The 26,099-nt window shown below is 42.6% G+C and overlaps 1 protein-coding gene across 19 annotated transcripts in view; it reads left to right on the top strand.

Annotated features, from left to right (window-relative positions):
• ZNF462 (zinc finger protein 462) overlaps nucleotides 1-13,984 on the top strand; it is a 163,782-nt gene extending 149,798 nt beyond the window's left edge. For all 19 annotated transcript variants that reach the window (XM_081940203.1, XM_081940207.1, XM_081940205.1 and 16 more), the window contains 3 exons: nucleotides 716-848; nucleotides 8,732-8,846; nucleotides 11,114-13,984. In XM_081940203.1, the coding sequence (XP_081796329.1) occupies nucleotides 716-848; nucleotides 8,732-8,846; nucleotides 11,114-11,336 (471 nt within the window). In that variant the 3' untranslated portion in view covers nucleotides 11,337-13,984. The remainder of the gene's footprint in view (nucleotides 1-715; nucleotides 849-8,731; nucleotides 8,847-11,113) is intronic.
• The last annotated feature ends 12,115 nt before the right edge of the window (nucleotides 13,985-26,099 follow it).

The raw sequence follows: 26,099 nt of genomic DNA, 5'->3' as shown, positions 1-26,099 counted from the left end.
TGGAAGATCAGAATGGACATGCCCACTTCCTGCTCCACCCACTAGAAAGTTATCAGTGGTGGTTCGCTTGTGTTTATAGAATTTATAAAGCTACTCAACTTGAACATTGCAACTCTGAATGGCGTACAGTAGTGCCCCAAATCAAAACAAGATAATTTTTTTAAATTAACTTCTAAGAGATTAATAGGCAACCAGAAACTTGCATTCATATCTTGCTCCAGATGGGGATGCCAATTTTCCCAGCCTGAAGAGAAAAGTGCTTTTTTTGTATTGCCTTTCTAAAGACCCACAGTAGGGTCTACTCTACGCCAATGGTATCTCGGGAGCGGATCGTTCCATGGGGCTTTGTTTCTCTTATCTCTGTCTTTTCTTTCATCAGCACTTTCATCTTTCTTCAAATAAGGGGAAAAGTAAGCCCTGCCAGAAGAAACCGTCTGTCTCTGTTACTTGACACTTTTCAGATCTTCAACTCTTTGCTTTGTTCCTAGGGAGAAGATTCCCTGTTGTGGAATAGCGAGAAGGGCATTGGTCTATGGAATTTCAAGCACGCATAGTGTTATCACAGCTTTTTTCAACCTGTTGTTTCCATACTATACAGTGTTTGGACTCTCTGTTCCTTATATAGGAGTGTCCCAGGAAAAATAAGCAGCTGCTTTAAAGAGTAGCCACTCAGTGCAGTTTTTGCAAATACACTGTATTGTTTTCCTCCCCAAAGGTGAATCGCAATTTTGAGCTGGTTGGACGGGTTAACTTAGATCAGTTGGAGCAAATGAAAGGAAAAGAGGAGAGCTCCAGCAGCGATGAGGAAGAAAAGGATGAGGAGATGAGCCCCGAGACAGAAGAGAGAGGTCAGTGTTGTGGTTGTCTTGATTAATTCTCCACCCAGCAGTTGCAGTGAGAAACATTTTGAAAGCTTCCAGTCATGCTAAAATGCGAAGTGACTTGCCTTTCCTCCAAACAGGAGCCTGTTCAAAGGACAGTTTGTTCGGGCAAGAGTCTGATCATCATTCCAAGAATATATCATCATGGTTTTGTTTTGGGGTTGTTGGGTTTGTTTGTTTGTTTGTTTTTGCAACAGTCCAGGTATAATAGATCCCCAAATAGATCTCCTATTTGAGGAGTATAATTGAACATTAACCTCTCTGAAGCTTAACTCAATGGATCTGATCCTCGTTAATATTAATTTTTCAACAAAAAGGAACTGCCAATGGGCATAAGCGCTCACTGTCCCAAAGTCTTCTGTTTCTTAAAGAATGATTAAATCCATGCACATGACCGAAAGAAAAATGTATTTGTGTAACACCATAAAAATCCCATTGATACGAAGTGAACGTGGGGTGGGGTGGGGGGGCAAAACAAGATGGCATGATTGTTGTCTTGAGGACTTGCTGTTTGTCCATTATGTCCTCTTTTCACCTGAATCGTACCCATTTCCGGCACTGCTGATCTTTGATTGTGAATTGGATCCTCCCAATGGCAGGCAGGCAAGCAATGAGAAACCGCAATCTAATTCACTGGGATTTCTCATACGCTGATTCGTAAGGGGATCATAATTAACGGTAACAATATCTTCCTTCTATTGTTACATTCCATTCTTAGCTAATCTGACTTACAGCTGTTGATAGACCTGTTCTCCACAAACTTAAGTCTCAATTTTTATTTATTTATTTATTTTGCTTGCTTGTTTGGGGAGAGGGGGCGGTCTATAAATTTAATAAAATTAAATTAAATTAATATGTCCCCCCTTCTCGTATGCACGACTCCGGGCAGCTAATAAAAACATAGTAAAAAGCAATAGAGATTAAAAATGGGCAGAAATGACATAAAACAATGCAGTAATTGCAAACACTGATTTAGCACAACTATGACCAAGAAATGGCTCACCCACTCCATCTTCTGTCTTGATGACAAAACCAGGTTTTCTATGCCTTGTGAAAAGCCAACAAGGTTGGGACAAGTTAGTCTCTGGGGGAACGATGTTCCTGAGGATGAGCACCTTGATAGAAAAGGCTTTGCTCCTAAATCAGATGGCACTCGATAATGGGTGGGCCCTGGAGCATGCCTTTTCTTTTGGATCCCACAAGATGGGTAGAAACCACTGGAGAGACATAACCTGGTAGGTAGACCAGCTCAGCCCTTAAACCCTGAGGAATACCTTGAATTGCACCCAAAAGCACCCTGATAGCAATACAGCTCTTAGAGCAGAGGTACCACATATACTGATCAACTGGCACCCAGAACTGGCTGTGCTGCCACAATTTGCACCAGGCCAACCTTCTGAATATTCTTCAAGGACAGCCTGTTGTAGAGCACATAGCAGTAATCCAAGCAGGAGATGACTAAGGGATGGGTGACTATGAAAAAGACCTCACAGTCCAGAACAGTTACAGTATGTGATGCATAACACAAAGTTGTGAAAAAGACCTCCTTGGCCATGGCTGCTACCTGCTCTTCAAATAGAAGCTGCAAATCCAGGAGGGACACTCAAATTGCACGCGGGATCTGTCTAAGGTAGGGCAAACCCACCCAGAACAAAAGATGGGAGACCACGAAAATCAGAGCGCCTTAAAACACAAGGCCCCTTCATCTTACTAGCTTTCAGCTGTGGACCAGCAGTGGGATTCACTTACCTTCTCTACCGGTTCGCAAATGTGAACGCATGCGCAGTACTCACGCATGATGTTATGGCAGGTGGGCGGAGCCTACCACAGCCGCCGCTACTGGTTCACCTGAACCAGAGGAAACCGGCTGAATACTGCCTCTGCTGTAGACATTTTATAAAGATTTTCCAGTGCTGGGCCTTCCAGAAACATGCGGAGAACCTTAGGAGAAATAAATAGTTAAATGATGGAGTTGTGTCTACTCTGAGTTAACTTTCAAAAGCAAAGCCTGTAAAACTTACAGATGGCCCTTCCCTCCAAGAATTTGCCTGATTTGAGGACCCAAACTCTGAAGCAGATAGATTGACATTTGGGGAATTAAAAGGAAGTTTAACCTCAAAAAAACAAGTCTTTTTAAAAAAAACTTTGAGGATAGTTTAAATTGGCCTGGCTTGAATTTCAGAGAGTTGTAGGGCAGTATCCTCTAAAACAAAAGCACATCTATGTGTTTGGAAAAAGTCTTGGGAAGAATTTGACAATGTTTCTTGTAGCCATCCCCACAAAAAAACAAAACTGCAGAGGAAGAAGGGCATACAATATACAGTATGTGTATGAGATCACACAGAAAAGCAAAAGAGAGATTGTCAATGGGTTAGGTTGCCTTGTGAGTTGTGTGATAGCATAACACAAAGTGGAAACAAGGCATGCAAAGATCAGCAATTAAATGCAGCAAAATCCGACTGTTTTTCATTATGTACTTTGAGAGGACTCTGGGAAGCGAGAGACATTGGCATTTTGTTGCTCTTTTTACTCAGGATAATCCCCACTACAGAATTAATGCTTGGAGCAGATGGTACTGTCTCATTTTTCAGTGAAAAGAAATCAAGCAAGATAGTCCAAGTAATTATTTTTAATGGCCTGTGTGGCAATCGTCTTAATTTTGTGAGAAAACATTTCATCTTTTGTTTGGCAGACAGCTCTCTGGTTCACACTGGTCTCCCGTATTTCACCCAGGAGGAATGTCCACTGTGATTTCAGGGTCTTGGGAATGCTCCATTATGCTCTGCAGAACAACATCCAGCTAAAGCTTAAGCCGATAATTAGTGCTTCCCACCCGTTAGAATCAGTGAGAAGTATTTGGCTGGTCTATTCTTGAAGGGTTGATTGGCAGGGCATTCTCAGAGTAATAAATACTTTCATTGAGCGTTACCCTACAAGGAATGCCTTCCCTATAGATGGAGATCATATGGCTGCAAACCTGTGGCACCGGTCTATCACTGACCTATGGCATAAACACCATCCAGTTCAGTGGAATCAAATTGCACTCTGTATTCAGAACAACTTTTGAAAAGATGCTCACGGAACACTAGAACAAGTAAATTTAGCCCCAAAGAACTCATAGAAATCATATTTCTGTTAAATGTTTCTTCAGTGGTTATAACAAAATAGGTTCGTTCACAATTAAAGTTAAGCCAGTAGTGCTGGCTGCTTATTTGATTTGCTGTCAACCAGCATCTACTTTTCACAAGGCAAAGAGGACAACTGTGAGGCATTTTCTGCATTTTTGCACCTTCTGTGCTTACAAAACATTCGTACAAGTGGAAATAATTCTCTTTAGAGATTGATAGTATCTTTGGAAAATAACAATCCTACAAGTTATGAAATTCCCCCGTAAGTGTCCCATAACCTCTGGAATTATTAATTTATATAGGGACTATATAACTAGCTAACAATAGTTAAATAGTTGAGTATGGCAACTACCGTGGGACCTCTGGTCACGAACGCTTCTGAATACAATCAAATTGGGTGCCGACCAAAAAGATCCGCTAAATGTCTCACTCTGTTCACAGACACATCCTCGGGTGGCGATCAAACACAGAAGCAGCGATTTCCCCTGCCGTGCTTGTGTGTGTGTGTGTGTGGTGTGTGTGTGCGCGCGCGCGCACGCAAGAGCAGTCAGTCTTCCTTCCGGTCATGACCAAATCAGGTGCCGACCGAAGTCCTGGAAGGGAATTATGGTCATGACTGGAGGTCTCACTGTACTAACAATAGAGTAATAGTTATAATAATAGTATAACTAGCTAACGATAGTTAAAGTAGTTGAGCTGTGGCAGTAAAATCATGCCTTTGGAACCTAGAATTATTTTCAAGGTTACTAGATGAGGATGAGGATGATATCCATTGAGTTGACTCAACAGACCTTTGGTAATTCTATGGGCCAGGTCTCTCCACATCTTCCAATCTTGCACTACTTCATTGAGTTTTCTATGATGCTGTGTCTGGTATCAGCTTTGATAGTGAAGTTAATGTACAATTTGGAACAAAGAGGCAGGTATGATGGGTAATGTACCAGTGATTTTATTTATTTATTTATTTATTTCTTGGATTTCTAAACCGCCCCCTCTCCCAGTATAAAGGGACTCGGGGCGGTGTACAGTCAAATGCAGATAAAAATACAATAGTAATATAAAACAATTAAATACATTTGGATGGAGGAGATAAGGCTGTGCAAGAAATAAATAGACTATAAAAAACCCTAAAAACACCCCAATTAAAACCCAAACCCAATTAAGATATATCCCGGGAGGTAAACTAAGAGAGTGCCAGGCCAGCTGATTGAAATAGGTGAGTCTTTAATTTCTGACGGAAGGAACGGAGGTCGGTGGTAGTTCAAATGTCGGGGGGGAGGTCATTCCAGAGGGTTGGGCCCATCACAGAGAAGGACCTACTCCTAGGTGTCGCCCGCTGGCATTGCCTAGCGGAGGGCACCAGGAGGAGTCCCTCTCTGTGTGAGCGGATAGGTCGCAGGGACGTGTGTGGAAGGATGCGATCCTGCAGATAACTAGGTCCTATGCCATGGAGCGCTTTAAAGATGGTGATCAGTACCTTGAAACGCACCCAAAAGGCCACAGGTAGCCAGTGCAGCTCGCGCAGGAGAGGTGTTACGTGGGAGTAACGTGTACTCCCCATGATAACCCATGCGGCTGCGTTCTGAACTAGCTGCAGTCTCCGGATGCGTCCCAAGGGAAGCCCCATGTAGAGGGCATTGCAGTAGTCCAGGCGAGACGTCACCAGCGCATGAGTGACCGTGCGCAGGGCACTCCGGTCCAGTAGGGGGCGCAATTGGCGCACCAGGCGAACCTGGTGGAACGCCCCCCTTGCCACGGCTGCCACATGGTCCTCCATTGACAGCCGGGCATCAAGGAGGACGCCCAAATTGCGCGCCCGCTCCACAGGGTACAGTTGTTCGCCCCCTATGGCCAGCGATGGCGTCAGCTGGCTGAACCGAGGTGCCGGTACCCACAGCCACTCAGTCTTGGAGGGGTTGAGTTTGAGTCTGTTGTCCCCCATCCAGACCCCGACGGCTTCCAAACACCGGGACATCACTTCGACAGCCTCGTTGGGGTGGTTTGGGGTTGAAATGTACAGCTGAGTGTCATCAGCATACAGGTGGTACTCAACCCCAAAACCACGGATGATCTCACCCAGCGGCTTCACATATGTGTTGAACAGGAGAGGCGAGAGGACCGACCCCTGTGGCACCCCACAAGTGAGTGGCCTCAGGGACGACCTCTGCCCCCCTGTCAACACACATTGCTTCCGGTCGGAGAGGTAGGAGCCGAACCACCGCAAAACGGTGCCTCCGACTCCCATCCCCTCCAACCGGCGCAATAGGATACCATGGTCGATGGTATCAAAAGCCGCCGAGAGGTCTAATAGGACCAGGATAGAGGAACAACCCCTATCTCTGGCCCTCCAGAGATCATCAACCAACGCGACCAAGGCTGTCTCTGTGCTGTGCCCGGGTCGGAAGCCGGACTGGCGTGGGTCTAGATAATCGGATTCGTCCAGGTGTCGTGGAAACTGCTGCGCCACCACATTCTCAACAACCTTCGCCAAAAAGGGGAGGTTGGAGACTGGACGGTAATTAGCTAGCTCCATTGGGTCGAGCGAAGGTCTCTTGAGCAAGGGTCTCACCACCGCCTCTTTCAAGGCGGTTGGTAAGTATCCCTCACCCAATGAGGCGTTCACCAGGCCCAGAAGCCAGCCTCGTGTCACCTCCCATGCTGCCAGTACCAGTGTATGATGCATACACTGTTAAGCACCACTCTAGAAATAGGTAGTCCTCAAGTTACAATAGTCTTCAAATTACAATAGTTCATTTAGTGACCGTTCAAAGTTACAATGGCACTGAAAAAAGTGACTTATGGCCATTTTTTCACAGTTACAACCTTTGCAGCATCCCCATGGTCATGTGATCAAAATTCAGATGCTTAGCAACAGTCTCACACTTATGATCATTGCAGTGTCCTGGGGTCCCCTTTTGCAACATTCTGACAAGCAGAGTCAATGGAACAAGCCAGAACTATGTTACTAATTTAACCGCAGTGGTTGACTTAACAACTGTGGAAAGAAATATATACCATATTTTTTGGAGTATAAGACACACCTTTTTTCCTCAAAAAAGAAGCTGAAAATCTGGGTGTGTCTTATACACCGAATACAGCATTTTTTTGCCTCCCAAAGCCCCGCCCCTTCACCAAAATGGCCGTGCATACCCTTATGGAGGTTTTCAGAGAGCTCCTGGGGCTGGGGAGAGCAGAAATGCGCAAACAACGGCCTCCAGCCCCCAGCAGCACTCTGCAAGCCCCCCCAAGGCTATTCATTTTTTCGTGAAAAACGGGCTGTTTTGGGGAGGTTTGCAGAATGCAAAAACTTTTTTTTTCCTTTTGGAAAGCTCTTTAACTGATTGATGAGAATTACATTGATCAAGTGCTGTGCCAGCAGATACACCTACCTATCTACTGTATTTGTCTCTCTCTCCATTTCTCTCTCTCTGTCCCTCTACCTACCTACCTACACACTCACTCTCTCCCTACCTACCTACTGTATTTCTCTCTATATCAGTGATGGCGAACCTATGGCATGCGCTCGCTGGCCAGCTGAGTTCACCTTTTTAAAAGCTATTTTTCGCCTTCCCCAGGCTCCAGAGGCTTTATAGGAGCCTGGGGAGGGCGAAAAGATCCTCCCCTGCTCCCCCCCCCCCCCCCCGGAGGCTTCAGGGACCGTCCGGAGGCTTCCCTGAAGCCTTCGGAATGCTTAAAACCACCCTCCGAGCAACCCGGAAGTCACTTCCGGTTTGCTCGGAGGGTGGTTTTAAGCGTTCCGAAGGTGTCAGGGAAGCCTCCAGACGGTCCCTGAAGCCTCGGGGGGGGGGGAGGCTCTTTTCGCCTTCCCCAGGCTCCTATAAAGCCTCTGGAGCCTGAGGAGGGCGAAAAAAGCATGTAAAAATGGGGGGGGCATTGTGCGCGCATGCGCACTAGGGGTCGCACGTTGCATTATGGGTGCGGTACGCCTGCACACGACCCCCCTGCGCTCCCCCCACTTGTGGCACGCAAGCCAAAAAGGGTTCGCCATCGCTGCTCTCTCTATATATATTTCTCTCTCCCTTTCTCTACCTACCTAACAACTCTCTCTCCCTACCTATCTACTGTATTTTTCTCTCTCTATCCCTCTACCTATCAACCTACCTACTCTCTCTCTCTCTCTCTCTTCCTACCTATCTACTGTATTTCTCTCTCTCTATCCCTCTACCTACCTATCTACCTACACTCTCTATTTCTCTCTCTCTCTCTCCCTCTCTTTATCTACCTACCTACCTAACTATTCTCTCCTCCCTCCCTACTGTATTTCTCTCACTTTCTCTCTCCCTCTCAACCCCTCTATCTACCTACCTACCTTTTTTTTATTTGCCTCTTTAAAACCATGGTGCGTCTTATACTCCGGTGCGTTTTATACTCCGAAAAATACGGTACATACACATACACATTTTCATTTGGCAAAGGAGGTGAACATCCTGTGCCTCTCTTACCTTGAGAGGGAGGGAGAGAGAGGGGGACTGACTCAAAGAGAAGCACAGGATGTTCACATTCTTTGCCAAATGAAATGTCCCTTTCTAAAGATATTGGATTCCCATCTCACAAGTTCTTTCAAGTAGGGAAATTTGTGAAATGTTTTTTTTTTCTATTGGACTTTCAGACTACTTTCTCTTTCTGCCTTCTGCCTCCTTCAGAGAACTTTGACTTATTCTTAAGATTGATACATGTTCTATGCGCTTCTTTTCCTCCAAGGGGACATGAGGTTTTCAGAAAACGGTCCTCCTGAAAAACGCTTCCCCTGTGAATTTTGCGGACGAACATTTGCTGAAGGCTCTGAATGGGAACGGCATGTGCTGAGACATGGCATGTAAGTGGATCCAGAAGCTACCACGTCTTCCACCAGCAAATGGAAAAAGGGAGCATTTCCCTGGTATACTGTGTATTATGAAGCAAATGCTACAAACAAAGCCAGTTAAAGATAAATTAATGCTGACTGTAGGAAACTGTCTATAGCTTTGGGTTTTACTGTAATGAAAACAAAGAACTTGTTAGATTACAAAGCTACTGAACAGTAGTACTAAAAGTAAATAGTCTATAATATTTTCCTTCTAATACATGAATGCCTCGAATATATAATCACAGTGATATGGTTGAAAATTAGAAAGATTAAAGCCACCCTCACCAAGAGCTATGTATTTTTCTTTCCATAAAATGTAATTATTTATTCATCTGTAGCAAATATTTGAGTGGGACAAAAATACATACCAGGCTTGATACAAAAGTCATCATTTCTCCCTACAAACGTAACAATATTTTCATCTGCCTCTGAATTCATCGGGATAACATTTTCAAATGTTGTTATCCATTAATTAGATAGTAATTCCCAACATGGATTATATAGTAGACATTTGACTGTATTCTATTATTTTTTTTTGGGGGGGGGGTCTCATTACTTGGACATATGCATTATATTCTTCATCTGTATTTTATGCTTAGTCTTAAACAGAGAGTAATCCATAAATTCCTTTTTATATAACATTTTAAAAAATGCTGCCTTCAAATCAGATCCTGGCGACTGCCTACACTCCCTGCAGTTTTCTTGGCAAGATTATTCAGAAGTGGTTTGCCATTTTCCCCTGGCTTAAGGCTGAGAGTAACTGGCCCAAAGTCACTCAGGTGGCCTTGTGCCTAAGATGAGACTGGGACTCATAGTCTCCAGTTTCCAGCCTTGGTGTTTTAACCTCACTATAAGAAACTGATTCTCTTAAGCTACAATAAATAGCCCAGTTACTCTTAAGTCCCAGAGAAATCCATAATCTTGCAAAGTCTAATTAGTCAGCCTTATTAAAAGGAAAAATAAAGTAAATCTTGGGAACCAAATATCTGCATGTTTTAATCCCCAACACACCCCCAAATCAGCAAGTGCATGAAGACAGGTGCTTCTTGATGCCTTTGTTCCTCTACCTCTCTTCTGATTTAAGGGGGAGCTTGCTAACCATTTGGAAGAAACAACACCCACCTTATTTTACCCTGTACAGATAGTCCTTGAGTTACGACAGTTCACTTAGCAACGGTTTAAAGTTACGACACCACCCCCAAAAGTACTTACAACCCAGTCCCACAGGTATGAATGTTGCAGCACCATGGCAGTCGCTCAGTCTTACAACCAACCGCAGGGACGCATGCCCCCTGCCTATTCCCCCACCCCTCATGGCCCTAACAGGCACAGGTCCTGATGTGCTAGCCCACCGGCTCCCCCCTATCCTGTCACTGATCCGCTCACTTACCTTTTCAAGATCTGCAGAACTCAAGAGCCACGTGGCAGAAAAGTACCCTTCTTCTCAGAGACTGGTAAAGCTGTTCTACATGCCCATCTGTCCCCTTTGCAAAAGGCTTTTTGCACAGACTACGGAGGCCTGCAGATGTGCAAGATCACCCCCTGCAGGACCCTCTCCTCTGTGCCAAAAGCTTTGGCAAAGGGGATGGAAACCTTCAGGGGCGCGATCTCAACGCAGGCCTCCGATGTCTGTAGGACAAACTTTTTCCAAAGGGGGCAGAAGAACATGAGATCTAATGAAAACAACTTCACCTGCATCTGAGAAGACGGCCACCTTTCTATCACATGTCCCTGAGCTCTACCTATCTTTGAAAGGTAAGTGCAGAGGAGGCTGAAGCAGCTATGGGGACCCTAAGGGATGGGAAGGGGAATATGTGATATCTCAGTGGGTGCGGGGAGACCTTAGGTGGCCCCAGGCGGGTGGTCTTTTTCTGCACTAGACTCTCCATGGTCTTACCCATCCCCGAGGTACTTCATGCGCACTTAACAACCCGTGTATTCAATTAACGAATACAAGGGGGAGAGGCAGGATGAAGGTTCATTTGTTAAAAGCGATTCAATTAACGTTACGATCGTAATGGCCATTATGCTCCCTTATGGTCATAACTCAAGGACTGCCTGTACATTTATCCCAGGCTTAGAGGCCATCTGACTTGCTAAGTTGTTCCTAAGGCCGGCGTGGATTTACTCTTCCAAATTTCTAAGTCGTGCTGGCTCTGCCCTAGGAAAAAGAGCCGGGAGGTTCCCCGGGATGCCCAAATCGTCACCTTTTTTTCCCTTCCTGTCTCCATTTCCAGGGCAATGAATGAAACCAACCGGGTCATCAGTGACGAAAGCCAGGCCAAAGAGAATGCAGAAGAGACGGTTAAGGTACCATTGGCAGAAGAAATGGAAAGCAGCCCAAAGAGACTGGTGGACTTTTCCCACAAGAACGAAGCTGCCATCTGTGTCACTGTTGCTGCTACTGCTGCTGCTGATAATAAATCACTCCCAGAGATGGCAGAGGTCAAAAGTGAATGAGCACCTGGTGTGATTTCCGACAACCTACTTGAACAGTGATGAATGGGGAGGGGGCGGGCAGGGGGACAAGGAAGAATCAAAGCTGCTTTTAGGACTGAATGATCTATTTTCAAAGCACTGGTACCTGTGTGTGTGTGTGTATGTGGGCATGCATGTGGGCGTGCGTGGGTGGGCGTGTGTGTACATAGATTAAATTTATTTAATTGAGGAAGGTGGGATCCGTGGCTCCACGACACCCGCACGACTCTTCTGGATCTCGACAATGGGAAGTTACACGGTCATAACTTTGGACTTGGCGAGAATCAAATTCCCAGACGTGTCTTGCATTTTGCCTTTGTGCTCCACCGCTGGAGACTTCGGGATTCTTTCGACGACGGAGGCGTCCCAAGGATGGAAGAATGCAGGGGACAAAGTTCCGTGCCCAACTTTGGGGCACTCTTTTTTTTTTTTTTCTAGTTTTAATATACATATTACGCTTTTCCAGAGTGACAAAAAAAAAACAAGAAAAAAAAAAGAAAGTTAAAGACTGCTTTGGCTTAAAACAGTCACCTGTTTCCTAGTACCTCAGAATTAACCAAGGGAAATTAAAAACAAAACAAAAAAAAACACAAAACAAATCTCTGCATTTGTGAGTACTACCTGTTGTCGTTGTGGTTAAATATATATAGAAAGACAGACTGCTGGGCAAGATGGTGAATGGAAGAAAAACCACAAAGTTTTAAAGAAAGAGAAGAAAACAAAAAAACAAAAAACAAAATTGTGCTCAAAAATCCCTGTGGGGGGTTTATTTCTTAAAATACTGTGATTTTTTAAATTATTTTAGTAAAAAAACAAAACAAAAAAGAGAGAATTCCTAGATACTGTCTGTGACTTGTCATCTTTTATTCCAGGTAAGCTGTTTGTTAGCGTTCAGCTATGATTTTAGGGCGTTGGGTTTGTTGGTTGGTTGGGTTTATTATTATTTTTTTTTAAAGACTCATGTGATTGACTCTGTGCCGTTCTCGTTTGCCCCATGTCTACGTCGGCTCAGCCTGAGGGATTACAATACAGCACAATTATTATTTTTTTCCATGTGAAGTAATGTTACTTCCCCCGCATTTCTCCTTCGCCCTCACCCAATGTGATATGGCTGGGAAGGAGGAGTCGTTCTTGTGAATAGATGACGACTATTATTATTACTATTATTATTTAGTTTTAAACATGTGGAGATATCAAAGAAGTAACTTTTTTAAAGAAACTCAAAAACAAAAAAGACCCTTTAACTAAAGAACCAAACTTACAGCACAGCTATGCAGGTTGTGGACCCATCCACGAGTCCTCAGAATCATTCTGTTGCTCGTCCAATTGAACATCTTTCACTGATTATTATTTTGGTTACTTAAGAATGGTTGCCTTTTCTTTTTCTTTTTTTCAATGTGGTTTGTCTCGTTTTGGTACAAGGAGGGTCGGAGGGGGAGGGAATCGATAACCACATATAGTTCTAAAGTTCAGGTAACCCGGTTTTGCAATACTAGGAGCCTAGAGATCTACATTTTGTGGACTTCAAGGAGGGAGAGAAATCATGGCGCCACCTCGCATTCTTCACACGAGGGGGAACCGCAGAGCCTAAATAGGAACGGAAGTTGTGTTTTGAGTTCCTTTTTCCATGTAAAAATGTTGGGATATCTTGCATGAACCTGAAGGAGAAGGTCAAGGCCCAGGGTAGAATGGTCTGATTGCGAACAAACGGGATTACTTTCCAAAAGTAGAAAGTACTTGAGTGAAATCTAGTTTTAGAAATGCATGTGTCTCTTTGGGTTGCTTTTTTTTCCTTTTTATTTCTTTTCCTTTTTTCTTTTTCTTTTTATTATTATTTTTTTAACTTTGAGGGGAAGGGAAGGGAAGGGATGGGGTGGGAGACAGGAAGCTGCGGAGAAGCCGATACCCACACAAAAATTCTCAAACGGATGGCGTGAAAGAGGTGAAAAGAAAAGAAAAACGACTACCATTGCATTTGTGGAGGAAATGCTAGTTGAAAAAAGCATGTTTTGAATTTTGCAGATTCTTAGTTTGTGAGGGTGGGCTTTCAGTTTCGGTTTTTTTTTCCCCTTTTTTAATTATTTGGTGGGGAGGGAAAGTCATGTGGCAAACACATTGGAAGAAGTATAAATAAACATTTTGTGTCTGAATGTTTTCTTTTTAATTGGCCTCATATCAAATGTATTTAAACAGTTCCATGCCTGGATTGGATGTTTGTAATGGTTACCAAAAATGAAAAAGAAAAAAAAAAAGAAATGATTGTGACATGCTTTTATCACTACTTTATTTTTCGAATAACATGTAAATATTGTAATCCATTGGATTTTTTTTTTTTGTTTTGGTTTTTTGGTTTATTTTTATTTTATTTTTTTGCTAACCTGTTAATAAATATATGGGACCATTATCCTTTTTAACAAGTCTAGAATGTCATATTTTTTCTTGTGTTTTTCCCCCTCCCAAATGTATCCTTTGATATATTGTGGACACACATTTTAGATGCATTATTACGATTCTGTTGGCTGTAATGATGACCTAGGATTGAGAGTAACATCCTTTTTTTATTTGTTTAATTTATACAGAGGACTTTTTTCAGAGTTTGAGAGAAGGAAATAAATAGCAAAATGATAACCCACTGGCTTCAGAACTCAGTATTTCCTAATTAAAATTAACTACTGCTCAGTGTTTGGTGGGTGAGGCGTGGATGTTCTGAAATGTTGCACTGATAACTTTTTTAAGGCAAAAGAAAACGAATAAAAAATTTTCAAACAGAAGTGTGCGTATGGTTCTCTCAAGTTCAGAAACGTTCTGCCTTTCTTTTGTTTTAACCCTGAAATATTGGCCCTTTAATTTGATGTCATTGTTATCAGCAGTGAAAGACAAGTACTTTTTAATCATCTTCAGACCCGGCTAATTTTATCCCAATGGAAAGTTTGGCTGGATTACTGTTAACATTTTTTTAGAAGTTTGTCAATATATATACTGTATTTTTGGAGTATAAGACGCACCAAGGTTTTGAAGAGGCAAATAAATAAATAAAGTTTTTGCACTCTGTAAACCTCCCCAAAACTTTTTTTTCAAAAAAAAAAAAAAGGCATGAATAGCCTTAGGGGGCTTGCAGAGTGCTCCCAGGGGGCAAAAATGAGCAAAAAATAGCCCTTTTTTGTCAAAACAATTGTGTGCATAGTCTTTAGGACAGGGGTGTCCAAACTTGGGAACTTTAAGACTTGTGGACTTCAACTCCCAGTTTGGACACCCCTGCTTTAGGAGGATTATAGAGTAGTCCTGGGGGCTGGGGGGGGGGCAAAATTGAGCAAAAAATGGCCCATTTTTCACTCATTTCTACTTTCCCCAGCCTCTTCACGGCCATTTTGGTGAAGGGGGTGGGGTTTCGGGAAGCAAAAAAATGCTGTATTCAGTGTATAAGATGGACCCAGATTTTCAGCTTCTTTTTTTAAGAAAAAAGGTGTGTCTTATACTCTGAAAAATATGGTATTTTTTTGTCTTGTGAAAATTAAGTCCTTTTGGAGCTAAACTTATAGGGTTCAACACATTAGTTTCCTCAAGAGACATCACCAGATCTTCCATTGGACTCAGCAGGTTTGAAACTCATTTTAAGTTTTAAAGGTTTTCCCCTGCTCAGACGCAATCATGACTCGGGGAACCGCGCTGATCTCAGATTCTCAACCGAGGGATCCTGGGTTGTCTGAGAGACATTTCTGCCATCAAGTGGCCGCCATGACAATACAGAATGCAGTATCCTTTCCCGCCAAAGTGCCTATTTATCTACTCGCATTGGCATGCTTTCAAACTCCGAGCTTGGCAGGAGCTGTGGTGAGTAATAGGAGCTCACCCGTCACATGGCACTCAGGTCACAAACCTGGGCTGTCGGCTTTCCAGCTGACAAGCTCAGCATCTTAACCATCATGCCCCTTGAAACTCATTTAGCTAATAATGATAATAGCTACATTGTTCTTCTCAAAAGGTCAGTCATCCGGGTTAGTGAAAACTAGTTTTCCTAATAAGAGAAACAGACAGTGTAAACATAGCAAATACCCATAGATGTAGGTTCCAGTAGTCTCAAAACCAAACTCGTATAGCTGTTCAAATTTCACCTCAAAATGCCATCTACTGCCACTTTTTTTGGGGGGGGGGCAGGGAAGCATAGCACGCAATAGCACATATACTTATATACCGCTTCACCGCGCTTTACAAGCCTCTAAGCCGTTTACAGAGTCAGCATATTGCCCCTAACAATCTGGGTCCTCATTTTATCGACCTCAGAAGGATGGAAGGCTGAGTCAACCTTGAGCTGGTGAGATTCAAACTGCTTGCAGTCAGCAGAAGTAGTCTGCAGTACTGCATTCTAACCACTGTGCAGCTCTTTTGTGGATTGTCACATGATGCTCTTGTTTGATGGCTATGCTATCTGGATATTCTGGGAATATCTCCCAAATTTAGGAAAAGAGGAAGGGTGTTTTATTTCCAATGTCCTTGCAGGTAATCCTCAATTTACACTTCATTAGTGTCTGTTCAAAGTTACACCACCACTGAAAAATTGACCTATAGCCAATTTTGACACAATCATTGCAGCATCCCCATAGTCAGGTGATCAAAATTCAGACGCTTGGCAACTGACTCATATTTATGACAGTTGCAGTGTCCTGGGGTCAGAAGATCTGTGATATTCCGACAAGCAAAGTCAGTGGGGAAGCCAGCTTCACTTAACTACTATGTTAATAACAGTGATTCACTTAACAACTGTGGCAAGAAAGGTCATAAAATGGGGCAAAACTCACTTAACAAATGTCTCTACTATTCTCTCTCCCCATACCACTTGGGTCCCACCTTAAAGGGCTTTCAATAAATCATATTGCTTTACTGATAAGTATGCTTTACTTGCTGATTTTGGTGATAAGTATGAACCTGCAGAGTTAATATTCAGGGAATATTGAGAAGGAAAAATCTACTGGGGGCAGAAAAGCAATGATAAGAATAGAATAAGAGCAGGAGCAAAATATCCCATCTTGGTGCAATTAAGAACCATCAAGATAGGGAACTTTAGATATTGTTCAGCAACAACTCCCATTATCTCTAACTATTGGCCATGTTAAGTGGGACTGTAGCAACTCTTAAGCTGTGTGTATTTCAGCTCCCAAATCAGCCATTGGTCTATAGCTGTGATGGCAAACCTATGGCACACAGCGCCCTTACTGATGGCACATGAGCCGTTGCCCCAGTTCAGCTTTGCCGCGCATGGGCACACGCCTCCTACTGGCCAGCTGGTCTTCAGGTCTGCTGCGCATGCGCTGTGGGTGGGGTGGGTGGGTGGGTGTACGGGGTGGGTGGGTGTGCCGGAGGGATGCACACACATATGTAGGGGTCACATGTGCATGCACCGGGGGGCGTGCGTAGGGGTGTGCACATTGCATTTTAGGAATTCGCATGTGTGCGCTTTGGGCACTCGGTCTGGAAAAGGTTAGCCATCACTGGTCTATAGTATTCTATAGTGGGGGTTTCTTAGTAAATAATCATTAATTTTTGTGAATTTGGAAGAGTTTATAGGCAATACATGAAATTACATAAGCAATGTCCTCATACCAATTAAAGGACTTTGAAGTCCACTTATTTCAAAGAAGTTGCACATCACTCTCCAGAAATGGAAATGGAAAGTCATTGGTTTGAATGGTGAAAAAATATGCTGTGAGTAATGTGGTGCTGTTGTGTGTTCTCCTATAGCCTAACTATGGTTAACAGAAGAATGGGTTACAGATGGTTCTTAGGTTAGTAAACAGTTACAATTAACCTATACTTTTGTTTTATCTCTCGCATTTTGTCTAAAAACTCCCATTTTACTGTAATCATAAACTTGAGTTGTATAGTATACTGAAAAGTTGTCAAATGTATTGTGAAAGATCATAGAATGAGCGTTATGGCTTTCTGAAGAATTGGACAAAAGTCTTCCAGGGTTAGCCAGAAAGTCTGTTCGTGATAACACTATCTCACCCTTGCCATGACTTATGCTAACTAGATAAATGGTCATTTATCCTAAATAGGAAAGTAATATTAATTTAGCTTCCTTTTCTCTAATCTGTCATCCCCCATTAACCTACAGAGTGTGATTGTGGAGGACTTCTATTGTCTCAACACTTCTGGAAAAAATGCCAGCTTGGAAAAAAAGATCCCATATTCTTAACCCAAAATACAGATAGTCCTCATTTAGTGACCACAATTGGAACCAGCAAATCAGTCAATAAGCAAATTGATTGCTAATATTTCAAACTCAAGGAGGAAAAGCAATTACCATTAGTATCAATATGAGTCAGAATTTGGAAAGAGAATTTGCTTAGAGATGATAAGGCAGCCATGCAAAAATGCTAATGTCCCTTCTCTTTGCTGCCCTCTAGGGATCTTCTGGAGTTCTGCATCCCAGATCTGCTAGCTTTATTTTTACCAAACTCTTCTTGGTAAAAATAGTTTTTCCTACCGTGTTTTCCCGAAAATAAGACAGGATCTTATTTTCTTTTGACCCCTGAAATAAGCACTTGGCCTTATTTTCGGGGAGGTCTTATTATTTTTGAGGTGCAGGAGGTGGCGAGCGTGGTCACCTCATGGCGGCTGCTGTGTTGCAATATTTTTGGGGAGGGCTTATTTTAGCGCATGCACTCCAAAGCCCAATTGGGCTTATTATCTGGGGAGGTCTCATTTTCAGGGAAACAGGCAGGGGTGGGTTGCTGCCGGCATTACTGCCAGTTCGGTACGAGACCAATTTTGGAAGGGAGTAAGAAATAGCATGCCAAATAAATAAATGAAGACATATATACAGACTTCAAAAAAGCTAATTATAACCTGCCCTCAAAATTACTACTATCTCCTCAAGGCCACATGATTGTGTTTCAAGTGCTTGGCAACTAGCTCACATTTACAACCTGTTGCAATATTCCATGGTCATATAACCATGATTTGTGACTTTTTGCCATTTTCCGGAAGCAAATGGCAAAAAACCTCACCCATTGGATACGTTAGATTCACTTAACAGCCATGGTGACTCACTTTACAGCCATCAAGGTCATAACATTGAGTTTGATCACATCATGCCTCAACTTTATGACTGCAATGACTTATGACCAAAATTCTGGTCTCCGTTGTGTTGTAACTCAAGGACTACCAGTATCTTTCTCTCCTTGCAAACCATTTTTGCTTCTCCCACATATCCACAACACTTGAGAAGTTACCTTTTCTTCCTTATGTCTTATTCCTTGACTGCAAGGGAAGCAAATATACCTCCCACCGTCATTAAATCTCATTCTTTAATCTTCTATTTCTAATTTTAAAAGCACAATGAATTATAGCTGTTCCTTCTAGGTAAGGTTTTTCAGCTCTCTAATTGCTCTGGTTGTCTTTTTTCTCTTCCTTCTCCAGAAGGACATCCTCTCTTAACTAAAGTAATTAAAATTCTAGAGAATATTCCAAATAGGATTGAGCTGGGAATTTAAATGTTACCACATTGGAACTTTTACCTCTCATTAAGTTGTAGCCTTCTTTTGACCCATCTGTTTCTTCACCTTCCCTTAACAGCCACCTATAGACACCATGTCAATGTCCTTTCTTTAACTGCTTCTAGAATGTAGAATGTAGAATATAGAATAACAGAGTTGGAAGGGACCTTGGAGGTCTTCTAGTCCAACCCCCTGCTTAGACAGGAAACCCTGCACATTTCAGACAAGTGGTTATCCAATCTCTTCTTAAAGACTTCCAGTGTTGGGGCATTCACAACTTCTGGAAGCAAGTTGTTCCACTGATTAATTGTTCTAACTGTCAGTAAATTTCTCCTCAGTTCTAGGTTGCTTCTCTCCTTGATTAGTTTCCATCCACTGCTTCTTGTCCTGCCCTCAGGTGCTTTGGAGAATAGTTTGACTCCCTCTTCTTTATGGCAACCCCTGAAATATTGGAACATTGCTATCATGTCTCCCCTAGTCCTTCTTTTCATTAAAGGAGACATACCCAATTCCTGCAACTGTTCTTCATATGTTTTAGCCTCCAGTCCCCTAATGATCTTTGTTGCTCTTCTCTGCACTCTTTCTAGAGTCTCCACATCTTTTTTACATTGTGGTGATCAAAACTGGATGTAGTATTCCTAGTGTGACCTTACCAAGGCATTATAAAGTGGTATTAACACTTCATGTGATCTTGATTATATCCCTCTGTTTATGCAGTCTAGAACTGTGTTGGGTTTTTTGGCAGCTGCTGTACATTGCTGGCTCATATTTAAATGGTTGTCCACTAGGACTCCAAAATCCCTCTCACAGTTACTACTATTGAGCAAGGTACCACCTATACTGTACCTGTGCATTTTATTTTCCTTTCCTAAATATAGAACCTTATTTTTTACACAGTTGAATTTCATTTTGTTAGATAGCCCCCAATGTTCAAGTCTGTCAAGATCCAAGATTCTCCATGACATTACCTTCTTCCTCTCACCACCACCCCCTCTTCCATTAGGGCAGGGCTGTTAAACTCGTGGCCCGCAAGCCGGATGCGTCACACACTGGCCACACCCACACCCGGTTTAGCAACAGAGGGAAAATTGTGATACATCATGTGACGATGCCATGATGATGCCAGTTTGACAGCCCTGCACTAGGGGGACACCTGTGATAACTTATTACCTATTACCTTGAAGAGAGGTCAAGTGATTGGAAGTGGTTTAGAACAGAGGCAGTAAAAGAGTTGCTAATGGGAGTCAGCCTCTTTCACCCAGTGTTGTTATTTGCTTACTTGAGGTTGAGTAGGTAGCCCCTTTAAGCCAGCAGCAGGAAAATTAATATAGAAAGCCTTCCATGGTAAGCATTAAATCTTGGCACAAGTACAAGGACCAAAATTTCATTCATGCGCTGGGATTTTCTTCTGATTAAACATGTTTAGGATTGCTCTGAAATGTAATTAACTGGAAGAATTGCTTCTGTCAATGGGCCTCTGTTTTCCACTGGTCCCCACTTCTTCATTTATCAACTTAATTTGTGAATTAATTCATGATGTGTGGACTTTTTAATAACCTGGGTTTTGTCGGCGAGCAAGAATAAAGTTGGGTTCATCCAACTCTGATCATGTTCATTCCTCCTTGCATTTATGACCAAGTTAAGTTACAAGAAAGGCTATGAAACTTCATTGCTCAATGGGATCTAATTACTACCTCTGCTTCTGAAATCACTCTAAAGAGTGATTAACGTTAGGCAAAGCCGATCTCTTTAACTCATAATTCTTATTACAAATCTCAAAGGTGAAGGGCATTGGCCAGCATTTGGTAAGCCCAATTACGTCATTTTAAAATAAGGGATTCCAAAAAAGCCTGAAGAGCTCAGACTTCCCTTGAAGAAATCACACTGATACTACCTGATACTAGCATTTGCCCTACTTTGGCGACGTTTTAATGCTCCTTATGATATCCGAGAAAAACTGGAAAGTCATCTTTTATAGGCAGAATGAACTGCAAAGGGGCATTAGATTTTAATTGTCAAACGCTAATCAATTCAGATAAAAATTCTCATGGTCTTCCTGTAAGGGAGGACTTCATTGTTCTCCTACTTTCGGCTTATGGATTTGGTTGTAGGGATGTGGGCTGTTAACTTTTAATTACACAATAAGCTCTATTTGATTAATTATATTCATTTGAATCCTTAATCTTCCATAAATTGATGGACCTTATGCCTTCATTTTGCTTTCCAGAACCAATATTTAACACGGATTGAGTTCTTTGTGATGGATTAAATACATAAACCTCAATTAAGAAAGAAAAATGCTGCTGGAAAAGTAAAAAGTAATGAGGTTTTCAACACTTTAAAGTGCAAACTTTAATAAATATACTGGTAGATATTAAAATAAGTAAGTACATACATACATACATACATACATACATACATACATACATACATACGTACGTACATACACACGTACGTTTGTATACATATACATATACATATGTATGTATGTATGTTCTGATGTTCCATGTTGTCATTTGAACCTTATACCCTGTTTCTCTGAAAATAAGTCCTCCCTGGATAATAAGTCCAATCAGGCTTTTGAGCTTATGCACTAAAATAAGCCCTCCTCCGAAAATATTGCAACACAGAACAGCCATGAGGTGACTACGCTCGCCATCTCCTGCACCTCAAAAATAATAAGACCTCCCAAAAAATAAGCGCAAGTGTTTATTTTGGGGGGTCAAAAGAAAATAAGACTCTGTCCTATTTTGGGGGGGAAACGGTATCTTTTCCCCCCCAGTTTATTAAAAACCCACAGAACATTTGGAAAATGTTTTCACTTCCACAGAAGACTCTGGATATTTACCTTCAGAACAGAAGGCCTGGTGGTTTTTTGCATTAAGACTAGGCTATCAAATGTGTTGGTTTATAAATCCATCATCTCCAGCCAGCAGGGTCAATGTGTTGTAATGATGGGAACTGGAGTCCTTCACATCTGAGGCTGCCAAGTTGAGTAAACTAGCGTTAGATGGTATTTGTTAAAGGAAAGGCAGATTTGGAGAAGCAAATTAGGCTTGTGGATCTGGTGGGCTTTTTGGGGGTGGGGGTGGGGGTACAATTCCTTCCTCTGTCCCTTTGCCATCTTTCTGCCCCATCTTTTGGACCAAGCTCCAATGGATGAAAAGGAAAAGTGGGCAAGAGTTAAATATGTCAAGGGCCACAGCTGTATTTTAATTCTTCTGCAGCTGGAGGCTGTGAGAGAGACAGCATGATTTTTCAAGCTGCAACCTGGCAACCTTATTAGCAATTAACTTAATGCATCCACTCCCACTCTCCTTTCTCCCCCTTTTGTTACTGATACTGTGGCTTAATTCAATTTACACTACAGAGTAATTGGATTAAGGGGAAAATTCTGATCAGTTTTTTGAATCAAATCAAGTGGATCCAGTCCAAGCTGTCAGTTTCTATCCATCACTGTTGTGCTCGAAGGGAAACGTTGCCATGTACAATCCTAAAAAATGCAAGCTGGCAATAATACTTTTAGCCCCACTCGCCCCTCCCCCGCTCCCAAGGAAGCAAAATTTGGAAGGTAACTCTTCCCTTTGTATGGATGGGCATTTATATAGGAGATATTAGCTACTCAATTTCCCCTCATACAAAAAAAGTGACCCTTAGTAAGCTGGTCACACACGTTGCTTGGATAAGGAGCAGAGAGAAAGGATCATTCCTTGGGGAATAAAACCTAATTCTCTAGTCCCTGGTCTTCAGTTTTAGATAACTAATAGCCCTCAAGGGACCCAGACTGGTGTAACGATTAAGGCACCAGACAAAAAACTGTGAGGCCGTAAACGAGAATAGCTCCAGCAAGACAATGTGAGTTGACACTTCATTTTTTTAACTCCCCAGTTTCAACTTCTGCTTCCTTACAGGACCAGAAAAGATTCCAGTCTGAAATCCTGAAGAATTCCTCAGACAGTGATGATAATATTGAACTCACCACCTCAGGAATCCAGCTGTAGCTAAGATCCCTTTTTTTAATCCTTTTTTAGAATATTGAAATCTTTCCAGACAAATCCCATGGAATTGTCAATGTTTGGTGAGGGAGGGGGGAGATATGAGTTCCCCAAAATTGTCCACCAGCACATTTGAAAGAAACACAGAAAGGTAAGTTAAAATACAGTGTGTTAAAATGCAGCTTTGCTTCCTTCCTCTATCTGTTCCCTCCAAATTCTGAAGGCATCCGGGCAGGGCCGGATTTTCCTATAGGCCAGGGGTGTCCAAACTTGGCAACTTTAAGACTTGTGGACTTCAACTCCCAGAATTCCCCAGCCAGCAGACCACCACCACCAATGGCAATACCAACACTGCAGGAAGGACAGGCACAGGCACAGGGATGAATATGGCCCACAGGCCGTAAAATGGCCAGGTCTGTATATGATCTTACTTTAGAGAAGTCCCTTTGAAGTCAATGGTTCTTGATTTCAAGCAAGTACATGTAGATCTCTAGTCCTATTAAGACAGGGGTGTCCAAACTTGGGAACTTTAAGACTTGTGGACTTCAACTCCCAGAATTCCCCAGCCAGCCATGCTGGCTGGGGAATTCTGGGAGTTGAAGTCCACAAGTCTTAAAGTTGCCAAGTTTGGACACCCCTGCTATAGGCTAACTAGGCTTCAGCCTAGGGCCTCAAGATCAAGAGGGGCCTTTTATTTATACGTGCCACATTTTTTATAAAGGTTAGTACCAATTACAACATGTTTCATTTAATATATTGATATATATCACAGTAATGATGTTTTTTATTATCTCTCATGCAATTTACAAACTTAAAAATGGGAGATGAAAGGGCCCCATAAGTGGAATAGCCTAGGGCCTCTTTTCATCTAAATCCGGCCCTGCATCCGGGCATTAATCAGTTCATCCAGGCAAGAATGCTGGTGTCACGAGCGTCGTTGGTTTTGTGAATGGTTTCAGCTAATAAGCGTTTGATGGCTGACTAGCTTCATTTTATCCTGACCTTGTTATGATCTCCTCTGCATCAGGCCCCAAACTCCTCCAATTCCCATTGGACCCAGTCCCCAGTCACGGCAGCCATGATTTATTCAATAAATCATAGCCAGGCACACAAGGGCTTAGCTCTTTAGGCCGCTTCAGGGAGTTGTCCTCAACATGCAGCTCACCAGAGACTCAGAAGGGCAATTCCCAGCCTACTTGGCCAATAGCGAGGGAGGCCTCCAGATGTTCCTGCGCAGCATCTGGAAGGCAATCTGTTGGAATCGCCTTGCCTTCCCTGCTGAATGCAGCAGTGCTGCTGTCTCAGAGACAAGAGCTTGCTAACACGATACCCAAGAACTGAATTCTTACTGTAGGTGGGTATAATGTTTTATTATTCACTGGGAGGGAGGCATGGCTGCTTCATGGGGCTGCAAGATGGAGCTTTCCCATTGTGGAACAGGGTCCACATTTTCCCCAGCCCCAATCAGTTTGCAAAGTATCAGTGGATAGGATAGGAACCCATGGAAGGAGGTCAGCCTATCTTCAAAATCTTTCATTGCCCTTTTGCTTCTTTCTGCCTTTTCTTTCTTCTTTCTCCTTGCAGCAAAGGTTGGTCTCCATCCACTATCTCAGCTGCTTCAAACTCTGCCCGAAGAAGGTTCTTTTAACTGATAGATGCTCCAAGCTAAATATGCACTCTGCACCCTCTCAGAGGCCCTCTGATGTTACAAAGGCCAGCTTTAGAACACAGTACTGTATACCAACGATTTGTATGTTCTGACGTGCTTTCTCATTTCCCATTTAGTTCTGTTCGCAGCCTAGATCAGTCTCTCTCTCTCTCTCTCTCTCTCTCTCTCTCTCACTCTCACTCTCACTCTCACTCTCATTCTCACTCTTTCTCTTTAATTTCTTCTCTTCTTCCTACATTCACCTCCTGTACATAACTTACACTATAATTTCAATAATGGCTCCAATAAATCATGGAAGATGACAGAGCGTGATTCAATTGGAACGATTTTTTTTTAAAGGCAGTGCTTCCTTCCTTATCAGAGCAAATTATCTTCCTTGATAAGAGTCAGAAAATGAACCGTTAGTTGATTTCAATAGTTTGTTCCACTTTTACACTGGGCCTCTTCCACTTTACAGTGTTCATGTTGCTGGTGTTTTGTGATTTTTAAAAAAAAAAAACAGGAAAATGTCTCGGCATCATCTCCTTCTTTTAAAAGAAAAGGTTTTATTTCAAGAATAATAAATGGACTGCTAATATTTGGAAAAAAACATTCCTTTATCAAATCACAAACGTGTTTGGCCTGTTGTTGGACCCTATCTCTAATGTCACATGCACCCAGATTTCATGAAGCCAAAAATAGATTGTTGGATGTATATTAACGCTGTTCAAAACCTTAATGCTCCAGAATAGATTTAGGAAAGGTGTTTTGTTTAAATATCTCCCAACTATTGAAATCTGTCATTTTGTTTTCTGGAAGCAAGTACAAAAGATAGCCAAAAATCTTGAGCAATGTTTTGAAGAGTTTGTATGTTAAACGTCCTTCTCTGAATAATTTCCATAGCTCTGATGCTCCTCAACCCAAGAAAAACCCTGTTGCTGCATTAACAGCATCTTATGGGCAATGGAGGCTGAGAGAGGAAGCCAAGATGCATTTGATTGCTTTACGTTTGATCTGAATTCTTATCAACAGAATCTTGCAATTTAATGTCCATAAAGGTAAGCAACATGTTTCCCCTGTCTAATCATGTCCAACTCTCCATTTCTTAGCAGAGGGAACCAGCATTGTCCCAAAATCCTTCCATGGTCATGTGGCCAGCATGACTGTATGCAGAGGTGCATGGAATGCCGTTCCTGTGGTACCAACAGGTCCTTGTGGTACCTATTTATCTACTTGCAATTGCATGCTGCTAGGTGGGCAGGAGCTGGAGCAAGAACAGGAGCTCCCCCCATTACGTGGTGCTTGGCACAGTGCCACAGTGTCGCAGTGGTTAGAGTGCAGTACTACAGGCTACTTTGATTGACCGCCAGCTGCCTGCAATTTGACAGTTCAAATCTCACCAGGCTCAAGGTTGACTAAGCCTTCCATCCTGCTGAGGTGGGTAAAATGAGGACCCAGATTGTTGGGGGCAATATGCTGACTCTGTAAAGTGCTTAGAGAGGGCTGTAAAGCACTGTAAAGCAGTATATAAATCTAAGTTCTATTGCTATTGGGTTTTGAACTGCCAACCTTCTGGTCATCAAGCCCAGCCCAGCCACCATGCTAA

This window comes from Natrix helvetica, assembly GCF_964273705.1.
Source record: "Natrix helvetica genome assembly, chromosome: 2".
NCBI classification, from domain to species: domain Eukaryota; kingdom Metazoa; phylum Chordata; class Lepidosauria; order Squamata; family Natricidae; genus Natrix; species Natrix helvetica.
This window is presented reverse-complemented; position numbering and strand designations above follow the sequence as displayed.